Source organism: Cucurbita maxima, unplaced genomic scaffold (assembly GCF_002738345.1).
Source record: "Cucurbita maxima cultivar Rimu unplaced genomic scaffold, Cmax_1.0 Cma_Scf00010, whole genome shotgun sequence".
Lineage (NCBI taxonomy): Eukaryota > Viridiplantae > Streptophyta > Magnoliopsida > Cucurbitales > Cucurbitaceae > Cucurbita > Cucurbita maxima.
The window spans coordinates 5,819,503-5,831,811 of NW_019272026.1; the positions used below are offsets into that span (position 1 = coordinate 5,819,503).

The 12,309-nt window shown below is 38.5% G+C and overlaps 1 protein-coding gene across 3 annotated transcripts; it reads right to left on the minus strand.

Moving 5' to 3' along the window:
• Positions 1–182: 182 nt before the first annotated feature.
• Positions 183–10,135, minus strand: LOC111485603 (protein MODIFIER OF SNC1 1). 3 transcript variants are annotated; one of them, XM_023132559.1, is made up of 12 exons: positions 9,805–10,135; positions 8,452–8,528; positions 7,065–7,145; positions 6,875–6,919; positions 6,341–6,713; positions 5,688–5,790; positions 4,914–4,970; positions 3,506–4,790; positions 3,174–3,432; positions 2,864–3,089; positions 656–2,758; positions 183–447 (listed from the first exon to the last, which is right to left on the minus strand). In XM_023132559.1, the coding sequence occupies exons 2-12, from the start codon at positions 8,481–8,483 to the stop codon at positions 413–415; spliced, it is 4,599 nt and encodes a 1,532-aa protein (XP_022988327.1). In that variant the 5' UTR covers positions 8,484–8,528; positions 9,805–10,135; the 3' UTR covers positions 183–412. The 3 variants fall into 3 exon arrangements, with proteins under 3 accessions (XP_022988327.1, XP_022988325.1, XP_022988326.1); XM_023132557.1 differs by having other exon boundaries at positions 656–3,089; XM_023132558.1 differs by having other exon boundaries at positions 552–3,089.
• Between the last annotated feature and the right edge of the window lie 2,174 nt (positions 10,136–12,309).

Below are 12,309 nucleotides of genomic sequence, written 5' to 3' on the forward strand. Positions count from 1 at the left end.
CAAATACAAAGTTTATTACACAATATTTTCTAAAATTTTAAAAATATTTAATAAATTGAACTTTACATATTATTTGATACCTCAAAAATATATTTAACAAAGTCTCGTGGTGTTAACACTTTGTTAAAAGGTTACATTCTCGTTAACTATTATGGCCTAACTGTAAAAAGATAGATCGTTAGTTGCAAAGAATCAGAACGCTTCTCTAATTCATTCCCTCTGTCGTTCAGCAAAGAAATGTCATAGGTACCAGGGTAAAGAGGAGAGGGGAGGTGGAAAAAAAGAAAAGGAAAAACACTTCAAAATAGTTCATGCAAGTATTCATATGAGAGTAAGCTACAAAATAAACAAAGTTCGAGCACCCTCCGTCCAACTCCAAAACAGTTCTCTCCTGCACCGTCAAATCTGGCTCCTACCACACTGCTCGATTCAGTTCCACACCATCAGCTGTTCAGATTTAGAAAATATTAGACTTTTCACCAAAAGGAAATCCATTAAAAATGAACTGGAAAAGTAATATTTCTTAACGACTTGATCCTTAGACGATCGACCTGCTATGTATATAAACCGGGGTGGCGCAGGTCAAATAAAGAGAATGTATTTGGAATCTCCAAATTATGCTAAATATGATAGGCATCTAATCAAACTGGTCCACCTTGTTGCTTGTGGAAGTTCCCACCATCTCTTCTGGACTGACCTTGGCCCCTCTCCACGTACCTTGAGCCTGAATGCTGTGTGGTATCCTTAGGTCTATTATCCATGTTCGGCTTTCCATTATGTGGCCCAACTGGTTGGTACTCGTACTGCAAATTTTGTCTTTGCCTGTCTCTATTAGCAGGTGGATAATGCTGCTGCTGCTGCTTATGATGTTGAGAGGAATTCCTTTCCCGACGAGATTCTGGCCCTCGTCCAAAGCGGTTATTGTTCTCACTGCCTTTATGATAAAATGTAGGCAACGCTTGATCGCGTCTGGTATCTGTATTTTCTGGAGCAACCTCAACGGTATGGATAGGACCTTCGACTGGGGAGTAAGGACGATCTTTGCGGGAGTAAATTTTCTTCTCTACTCTGGCCCCATGAGGACCAACATCTGGTCCTTCTTCCATGATGGTTCTTGCACCAGTAAACCTATCGGACTGATTTTGGGCCACATCATCACTCGTTTTTGTGGCATGTGAAAATGGCCTAGATCCCATTTTATTAGTCTGTCCAGCTTCAGCTTCAACATTTTGATCACCACTAGGCTTGCTATTTTGATGATTGTGGGGCTGAATCATCCGGGATTTGGGTTGCCAATGAGATGTTGAACGCTCCCCAACACCCCGATTTTCTTTAGCAGCAGCAAATACATCTTTTTGATCTGCCCCGAGCACTAAGGATTGGGAAGAATTTTTTTCGTTGTCTCCACTTCTAAGTTTCTTTTCATTCAAATCAAAATTGTTCCCTACACCCTTGTGCCCCTTAAATTGGGACCGTTTCCCCCTGCTTGTCACCCCCTGGTCTCTCCCAACAGCTGCAGTGACAGCTGGGATAGAGGCCGAGTAGTTGGGATCATTCCATCCATCGGGTGGATCCCACTCATCAACGTGGCTCGTAAACTCATTGATGGTGCTTCCAGTAGCCTTCTCAGGTACTTGATATTCAGATGATTTTTGAACAAAACTACCAGCAGCATTTGAAACATAAGATGATTGGTCTTGTAAGCCTTGCCCATATTCTGTGGCTCCCCGTTGGCGCCACGATGCATGTGCCTTGCTTTGTTTATGGTGCCTACCATCCCCGTTTCTGTGATCTGTGGAAAATCCCACATTGCCAGAAACAGCACCAGCAGGTCGAGTATTATCAGAACTTTTGGAACTAGAATCTTCCTTATTATCATCTTGCGCCTGGTTCATGGGGAAAATATCTTGATGGATGGTTCCTTGCTGTGCCATTTCCTTGACTACTGGCTTCGGTACATATATCTCTCTTTCAGCTCGCTTGTTCTTTGGCATACTCTGCACTTGATTATCAATCTTTACAGATGAAGTAACAGCCCCAGCTTCATTTTTATGAAGAGTTTCATCCGTAATCTCACATTTGTTGAAAGATCGCACAGGGGCCCAGATAACAGAATCACTCCCATGGATCTTTTCTCCTGGCCTATTTTGAGCATTTCTTGGCATCCTGCGAGAATTCTGCGACTTCCACTGACCGTTACCTTTGCCAAGAGTTTCTACAACTGGCAACAGAAGTAGCTGCTCTCTGGACTGATTTTCATCTCCATTAATTGGCGGTTGTGGATCTGAAGGTGGATCCATTACCGATTGAGAAGCCTTTGGTTTATCATATTCCGTTGTAAGATTTGCCTCTTTTGAAATTTGAGGTGATGATGCAGATATCGAGGTCTCTTCCACTTTGTGCCTGCTCTTCCCACTCTTGTTATTTTTCTTTCTTGCATGGGTGGAATGTTCAGCAACAGGTTCTGTAATGATAGCACTCGACTCGTCTTCAACTGAAATGTCAGCAACAACTGTCTGAACTTTTGAATCCTTAATTAAGTGGGGAATCTTTTCAGTCTTTTCAGATGAAATATTTGGTTTTTGTTTATTTCCTGTACGCTTGTGCTTCAAGGATGCACCGCCCCCATTTACCTCCGAAGCATTCTTCTTTTGGACTGCATCATTAATGCTTGCCTCCAGCTCCAAAGTTCTCAATTGATTATGTGCCACAGCCTGTTCCTTACTGCCACTACTTGGTTTCTTCGATTGGGTATCTCCTGATAAAATGGGAGAATTTTTATTAGTGCCCATAGTTGACTCACTATTGTTAGCAACCACGTGTGGATCAGAAACTGTAGTATACTCTCCAGATATAGTACTACCACGCGTGCTTGGGTCATCAAGATTTTGAGGTTCTTGTATCTTATTTCTTATGGCATCATTAGAAACATTTTCAGACCACTGATTCGGACCCTCCCCTGCTATTGTACGCCTGTTCAATTCTTCAAGTTTTGCCAAGGCCCTGGCCCTCTGTTTTCTAGTCCTTTCCTCCTCTTCCTCCAGCAATTGTTTGGTGCGCTGCTTTGCTAGCTCTCTTATCTTTGTGCGCTGATCAAAATAAAACAGAACGATTGTTTTTAGAAAAAAGAAAGTACACAGAAGAACTAGCAACCACATAAATTAAACATATACCTGAGCTTGAGTATCTTTTGAATCACCCATGGATGGAGTAGGTACATCTCCATGGCTATCTGAACAAAATGACTCAGCCTTATTAATAGCGCCTATAGCATTGTCGTCTCTTGCAAGCACAGAACTTTCCTGGTTGGGAGTTGCCATCATGCCTGGGGAGTCCAACAGAGGCCTTTTATGCCACCCATCAACCTCCCGTGTATTGACTTTTCCTCGGCCATGATGATCACTTCTCCCTTGCATTCCACGATTAGGCCTCCTGCAGATTTGAAGAAAGAATAAATTTGCTCAAGATCTTCCAACAATTTTAATCAAGCAGGACTAGGGCAAACCTGTGGACATGTGCTCCACCGTATAATTTAACATTCCTATCTACAGTGGACAAACTTAATTCAGTGGAGGCTGGGTCTATGACTTCATTAAAATCCCTATTTTCAGGAAAAACAGCACTTGCACTAGCTTCTTGGGCAACAACATGATCAGAGTGTGCATCATTAAATTGAAACTCATTTGACTCCTCCCTCCTGCAAATAGGCGAAACATCATGTCGCACATCAGAAGCCCGGGCTTTGGCATTTAATCCTTCTATCTTCTGAATCAGACTTGAATCTTTTGTGGCAGTAGCCAGTGGTTTGGGAACTTCAGAGAAACCAGAAGCAGCAGCAGCAGCCGATTTTTCTTGCAAACCATCACCAATCTTCGCGTTTCCATGAGACTTGGCTTTCATACTTTCAGCAGATTGAGTTTCTTCGTTGGCAGAAGCCTGAGAATACGGTGCCACCTCCAATGTTCTCCTCAAATCAACTTCTTTTTTATGATCCCAGTCATTCTCCCATGGAGTCATCCTCTGTTGGTCATCCTTCTCAACAATCAACTGATTAGTGGTTGTTGAGATTATCCTATTTTCTTCTTCATTCTTACTATTTAAGTTTCCCTGCTGCTTCAAAAGAACCTTGTATGGTCCTTGATTATCACAAGGAAGACCAGCTTCTACTTGTTCTGGAACCAGATGGGAACTTGCAGGCTCAGATGCAATTTGGCCTTGGCCCAAGTACCTGTTGTAAACAGCAGGGCCAGCAGGTCCAGCAGGCATTCCCATAAATGGAGCATCTCTATCGCTTGAATTGCAGTAGCCCATGGGAGGACGGAAATATCCCTCATAGGTAACTGGACCTGGGTAAAATCCAGGTCTAATTGGCATGCCTGGGTGAATAAAACCATCATGCATAGGAGGTCTATATATATCTCCAGTTTTAGTATGATGTCCCCTGGGTCCAGTTCCATGAGAAGGCTGGGGATTGGGAAGACCACCCGAGGGAATATGTGGAGGATAATACATAAATGGGTCCATAGGAAAATTACCAGGAGCAACTGGAGTTCTATATGGAGGAACTCCTTGTGGAGGGCCCCTATACCATACACCACCTTGAGGATTGTTTACTGTAGAACCATGCCAAGCATCATAATGTGGGGGAGGAATATTTGCACCAGGGTAAGGTTGGGGATGCCCCAGCCATTTCTCTACACTGGGCCTTGGCCCATCATCGTTGTGCGGAAGATTATCACTTCTCCACGAATTAGCACTTTCAACATTCGTAGTCACATTTTTAGGGTCATCTGAAATTTTAAGACAGTCCAAGTAAGCAGCTAAACTATATGATAAAAAGGCAGAATTTACTTACGGAATAGGCAGGAGGCACAACATTGCAACATCCTGATTTAGAAAAAAATACCACATACCGATTGCCGAAGTTCCAGTCCTCTCTTTCATTGTAGCTCCTTCACTAGACCTAGTATCTGTGAAAGGGAAAATTCATGTCATTTTCAAGAGATGCCCATTCTTCACTGGTAGGTAACGGAATGTGCTTACTTTAATTTAACAAATAAATATAGAAGAAACTAAAAAAGGCATTATTTGTTAACATGATGAGAACCAAACAGAGAACTATTCTTGACTAGCCATAGGAACAAACAAGAGAATCATAATAATATCCACTAATACATAGACATCGTATCACGAACTTCTCTGAAATAAGGTGACATATTATTTGAACAGCCATTGATACATGCGTAGTGTAACTCTTTGACATGGAGCCTTCATTTCATAGATGGTATGAAATTACAAAAGACAGAATCATTGAACTATAAGAGATGTAAGGCTATAATCACAAAATATGGAGTGAATTTACACATGCCTGGTGTAACTCAAAACAACATCAAGCTGATTAACTAAAGATACAAGAGAAAAGCATTAAACTCTATGCAATGGATACTTCAAAAACTCTAAATTCGTTAAGGTTTTTTCAAACTGATGAGAATTGGTATTAAAGGTAACAAGTTAAGAAATTTCTGGCCAGAAAGGAATTAAGATGCACCCCTTTAATACTTAAATCTAATGAGCTAACATTAAATTAACGTGGACCAAGCCCAGATTGAGCACCAAACAAGTTCACAAATACAAGATGTAATACAATGGTAAAATAAACTAAGTTCAAGTAACACATAAACATGAACCTCGTGACTCAGCATCCTTTCCTACACATTCTTTCTCAGAACCCAGCGAAGGAAAATCTCCTGATGTCAAAGAAAACCCATCACTCTTACATGGCATCACTCCCTACATGTACATATAAATTTATGGATGAGATATTTCAGACCAAGCTGTAATAAGAGAAGTAAACTAGAAGGAAAAACAGTTGACAATAACTTGCTCCCAAGGATTGACAAGTTTGACCACATTGGATAATGTCTAAACCACCAATCTAAAACAGTTATCCACCCAACCCATCTTCTGGTAGCATACATCTAGGCCATTAATATATAAAAATAAATTAGGATCTGGGCCACATATTAAGACAAGCTATTTCTTTACCCCTAGGGCTAACCACGAAGAAAGGGGGACCTTTACATACATCTCTCATTGGGCCAATCCTTCAAAAAAAATTGTAAATATCCTTTTTTCTTAATTATAGACAGCAGAAGCTCTTTTCAGTAAGGGTGTGTTTTTGTCCCCTTTGTTGCTCAGGCCTTTGTTTTCATAGGTTTTATCGTCCTATCATTTATCTTACTAAAAGTTATTTTTTTATTTTTTTTATTTTTAAGGAAAGATTACATAATTGGGAAAATGTATACAATTAAGATAAATACACAGGCTGCAAGCATCATACCACTTTCTCTATAGTCACAGCAGAATTCCAAGCCACTGGATTTTCAGAAGTCTCTGCAAATCGTGACAATTGTGAGCTACTAGATTTAGTTTCAGCACTGTGAGGGCGCAAGGATGCGAGGGATGCATGACTTAACGTCACAGGCCCAGAGGCAGATGATGGTCTAGAACTCGGACCCCATGCATTAGCATGAGGTTCATGGGACCTGTCACTGCCAGCCGTTGATGGACGAGTACCACCTCCAGCAGATGAAGGGCGACCACAGAGATGGCTTGGTGAACCAGAAGCACTATCTGTATTTGGAGAACCAGATGAGGAGCCCCAAGCATTTGTTGCAGATGAAGTTGATTTATTGCCCCAACTGAGGGTACCCCTATCAAGTGCGGGGAAATAGACACAATTCAATCAAGCAGACAATCAACCAGGAAACACATAAAAAGGTTTGTGATAGAATGAGTTAGCTAAAACTTAATCAAAACACGTGAATGAGCCAGAAACAGATAGTAATGGCCAAATAAATAATTGCATACTCACTTGGGTACAATTTCCACATTCGGGTCCAAACCATGATTTTCTAACCTGAAATAAGAGGCATAATACATAGTTTCAAAGAAAAAGCAGTTTACTAGGTTGAATAGGAATATTCATATCCAATAGCAATAAGTCGATGACAACACCGAGATGACAGAACACAACGATGATAATTGATCAACAAAGCAAATACCTTTGACTGGGTAAGTTTATAGGTTTTGGAACAGCAACCTTTCCTAAAACAGTCATCCCACCTCGTCTGGCTGATGTCCACCTGCCAAGTGTGGAAACAATAAGATGTTTGAAGGACTCACTTTAGGCTACATCAGATAATTACCTTTTCAATACAATGCAAACATGTTTAAAAATCCAGTACCAATTCCATTTTTATTTCTAGGACAAATTCTGTTACACCAACAATTTTCCTACAAAAAGAGCAATCAAACAACAAACTCTACCACTTGACTTCTGCCTTCAGACTTCAGTGGAGTATTCTTCATTGCTAATTCACATCTTTTTGCGGAGTAAACTTTGCATTTATTTCAGCGTTTATCTGACTTGCCAATAGATAAAAGGTATAAAGCTTCGTGAGGAGATTTTAGGAGAATTTCCTCTAAATGGAGAATGCCAACCCCTTCCAATTACCATAATCGTGTCTATTCTGTAGGATAATAAGCTACCAAAAAGTAGATAACGATTTAAAGATACGTTTTCTTTCAGACACCATTAACACACCACATACCATAGTTCGGAGGAACTTAGCTAAACCAAAAGGTTTCCTCCCATTCTCTTTCCCTTTCATTGAAGAGTTCCTTGTTCAAACCTCTTTTTCCTTTCTTGCTAAAGACAGATGATCACTCCAAGGTGGAATGCTATTTACACTATTCTTTAAGAGAATAGGAGTATTATTTTCTGGATTGTAGCAATGTTGTCGGAGTTATGGATCAAGTTAAGTTTTATGCCTATATTTGAGGTTTTAACGACAACTTTTTTTATTAAAAAAACAAACCCTAAGCATTTATTTTGGGTAGCTGGAAAACTTCTCTATAGCTACCCTAGCATTGATAAGGTTTGACCCCTAGACATCCCTTCCATGTACAATATTTCAGTGATATTATTTCCTCTTTTTTCTTAACAAGAAACAGAGTTAGCTTTTCATTGATTTATGAAGAGACCTGCAAGTCTCCTATTTTGTAAATGAATAGGTTGAATCCAATCTTTAGCTGTAATCTACTATGTTGTTTATTTAAAAAATAATCATACAGTTGCGGGGAAAACATGTCTCAAGAATTGTGGGAATGGGAAAAACGTTTGGTGCTATTACTACATATTCATTCAAGGCATTGATACAAGTTACAGCAAACAATGTCAGTAGGTAATTCAGGCGATTTCAGAAAACCTCTATCTATCATCCATGCTTAATGCAGTTGCTCACCCAAACAGAATCTAATTACTGAATGCATATGATGGTCACACTTAAAAGCAAAAAAGAATAGATGAAAACTAGAATTTCATGAATCCAAATTAATAAAAATCAACACTGCAAGTTGCAGTAATACATCAGGAAAGCAATGCAGTACCTTCTTTCTCCACTCAACATACTTGACGTCATGATTGAACAGTTGTAGCAAGGTCATTCAACCAAATTTATTACAACCTGAGGAAAATGCCATCAATACGATCCCAAATAATTATGAACATTAATTATAAGATATACAGTGGAAATTTACATGTACATTTTATTTATATCCATCCAAGTGTTAAGATCAATCGCCTAGCCCAAATGGACTCATCCATAAACAGAACAACAAAGTTCCGTTCTGCTTTTGAACCACCTTAAGATGGAGAACCATCACGGATTATTTGTAATTTCTTATATTTCTATACTAGAATCCACAATATGCAAGATAATCAAATAAGTAATCAGCGCCATTGAATTATGCATTCTAAAAACCGGTCCTTTCTGAAGTTTAAATCAATATCCAAATTGAATCTTCACATTTCCAAACTAATCCATCAATTACTTCTCAATGCACGATTGCTTGATTCTTCAGAACAATTCTACTCTTGCTCTGCAATTATTGTGTAATAGGTCACTCAGTTGATTATGTTCGGGAATCCAAGATCAATGCGTAGGAGATTCAGCTTAAAAGACTTCCCATCACTAAACAATCATTCTTTTAGATTCATGACAACAACATCAACAACAACAAAAATTAAAAATAAAAATAAAAAATCCAAAAATTAGCTGCTGGATCCAACTGGCTCAAGCTGTGCAACATCGTCTTGAGCTCTCTCTCTCTCTCTCTCTCACACACACACACACACATTTTCTCTCAGCTCTAGATTGGTTAAAATCCTATAGCCCAAGACAAAAAAAAATATATATATATATTGGAAGCTTCTCTTTGCATCAAATTCAAATTCATTGTTGCAATCTAAAACTTCATACGTTCTGATTCCCAGAAAAAACAATCTGTCCGTACCAATACTCTATTGACAACGATTCAAAACTGTTCTCACTGACGCGATTTAAACATGCTCTATTATCCGGTGGACTCAAACCGAAATGGAAAAAATATATATATATAAATGTAATCATGGCTACGCAAGTGCAAAACAATTAAAAACTCGATAGAGAAAATTTAACAGGCAATACGAGAAATATAACTAAGTAATAGAACCTATACTGGTCCGGCTTCGACACTTTAAACAACTATGCAAACCCCTAGTGCCTCAAGTAGTTTACTAATTAATTAAACGTGATTAGAATCCAGGAAAAGAAAAATAGCTAAATATACATATACGAAAATTTCATCAGCATCCATACTTCATCCATTTCTTATATCTCACTAGTTTTCCCTTTCCCAAAAATTAAACGCGCGAAATTTGCTAGGACGATTTTATGATGAAATTTGCGGAGAACAACTTGCCTGAAATGAAATAGGCTTCAAATGCTCCGTGCAAAACCTAGGGAAGAATGGGGCTGAAGGAGCTGGTTGATATTTCAGAAATGGAAGAGAAAAACGGAAGGGATAAGAAAACGGGGAAGAAAACAAGAAATCGGAACCTCAGAATCGGTCGGAGATCGCGATGGGGGTTCCGGCAAGGAGATCTCGGCAAATAAGAAACGCGAACTCGAGAGTGATAGGCCTGCGATCGGAGCGTAAATATATGGAATGAAGGAGCGGAAAGGAAGATAGCAGCGGAGGTGTTGGAGGATGGACGACGAGGTGTTTATGTTTTGCCTTTGCCGTGCCTGTGATAAATTCATAATATTAGAAATTAATAATTCGTATAATTTATTATCATGAGATGATAAACTGTTCAAAAATTACTTTCCCAAATCTTTTTTCTTTTTGTTTTTCAGATAAACTTAATTATACTGTGAGATGTCTTATTTATTTTCTTTTGGAGTATAGTTATCGTACTTTGTTCAGATTTCATGTTTTAAAAGCTAATATCCTAATTGATTTAATTATTTTTTAAAATGCAAATATGCCGGATTCATTTTTCGGCATTGTAATTAATAAAACAAAGGAAGACGTATCATAAAGTATTCTAAAAGAATGCTTAAATTTTTTAGCATACATATTTTTTGATAATATAGTATTCTAAAAAAGTACGTGATCTTACTGTCGAAATATGATTGTATTTACCTCTCTTTGGATCTTTCAATTGTACATATTATCTCATAGTGGTTAACAATACAACACTATTGTAATATGAAAATTAAACATTCAATAACCTCGTCGCTTGCCCACCAAAATTATGTATATGTGTGTTTATATCGTATATTAAAATATGAGAATTAAACCATATGACTTAAAAGCAATTGAGATATACTGCATCTCAGAACTATGCAACTTCAACGTGTAAACCTATTATTTGCTACAAGCCGACACACTTGTAATTATAATTTAAAGTCATGGTTAGAGAAAAATCACACCAACATCACGTGATTCATACTACTGAAGTAGGAAATGATAGAACATAAACTACTTAACGTCCTTATCCGCTTTTTTTGGCCACACCTGTAAGAAAATTCAAGTAGAAAATCGTTGGATTAAAGATTACAACTTATATGAGGTTGCAATACTAAAAGTGCTTAGGCAAAATAAGCAAACTAACGAAATTGCATTAGACAACCAATTCCATTCGATCATATATTGACATCTCATTTAGTTTAGGAAAAAAAGAAAAGATTCATAGGCTTTTCATCATAATTTCCTTTTAGAAATGGCAGATCACACATTCTTAATGTAATTAATGAAATTGAAAATCAAACGTTAATGCAAGGCATTTAAGAACAATAAATCAAATGACATATTTCCTAAAAATAATGAAGTGACAAAATCAACTACGGGATGTGGTTCATTGTAATGGTCTAAATCTACCTCTAACACATATTGTCTTCTTTGGCTTTCCCTTTCGAGCTTCCTCTCAAGGTTTTAAAACTGCTAGGGGAAGGTTTCCACACCCTTATAAAAGGTGTTTTGTTCTCCTCCCCAATCAATGTGGGACATCACAATCCACCCCCTTTGGGGCCTAGCGTCCTCGCTGGCACTTGTTTCATTCTCCAATCGATGTGGGATTGCCACCAAATTCACCCCCTTTGGGACCAGTGTCCTTACTGTCACACCGCCTCGTGTCAACCCCTCTTCAAGGAACAACCTCCTCGTTGGCACATAGTCCAGTGTCTGGCTCTGATACCATTTGTAATGGTCCAGATCCACCGCTAGCAGATATTGTCCTCTTTGGGCTTTTCCTTTCGGGCTTCCCCTCAAGGCTTTAAAACGCGTCTGTTAGGAGAAGGTTTCCACACCCTTATAAATGGTGTTTTGTTCTCCTCTCCAACTAACGTGGAACACATATAAGGAGGCAAAAGTTTAAGTATATGGACTTTCCCTTTTCCAGTAAATGTCTCTATCTTATGTTCATGTCAATTGTTTTCAGTTTGCTTATAATCTATTGTGCCGTGAATATTTTGGAGGCTTTATCTAAAAAACAAGCAAAGCTGAGGCTGGGGAGTCACTTTTCTAAATGTTGTTTTCTTTCTATTTGGTGCTTTTGGTTTGGATGGATGTCCTGCATCAATCACTTTTAACTGCTATTATTCGAGACCAAAGTTCACAATGACAATAAGGGAAATTAATAAGGAAAAATAGGGTAAGTCTTCATCTTCATACCACTTTGACTCAAATGGAAGAGAGGTCAAGTATGTTAATTTGTGGCGATTGCCATTATCTTTCGGTTTTGTTTTGTAGAGTCTACTAATGTAAGATGAGAATCCAAATACGTTCCTTTAGGAAAAGGGTAGATATATTATCATATAACATAAGATGAATGTTGGGTGATAACATTGTTAGGATCACACAACAATGCACACTCAATCTAGATGAACACGGAAAATAGGAGAGAGAAAATGCAAAGAGAAA

Bases quoted from the DNA above. Each gene is read 5' to 3' on its own strand.
- LOC111485603 (XM_023132557.1), bottom strand. From the start codon at position 8,483: ATGACGTCAAGTATGTTGAGTGGAGAAAGAAG. The intron at 7,146-8,451 runs GTACTGCATTGC...CACACTTGGCAG, and splicing joins ATGTTGAGTGGAGAAAGAAG to GTGGACATCAGCCAGACGAG. The intron at 5,791-6,340 runs GTATGATGCTTG...ATGTACATGTAG, and splicing joins CTGTGACTATAGAGAAAGTG to GGAGTGATGCCATGTAAGAG.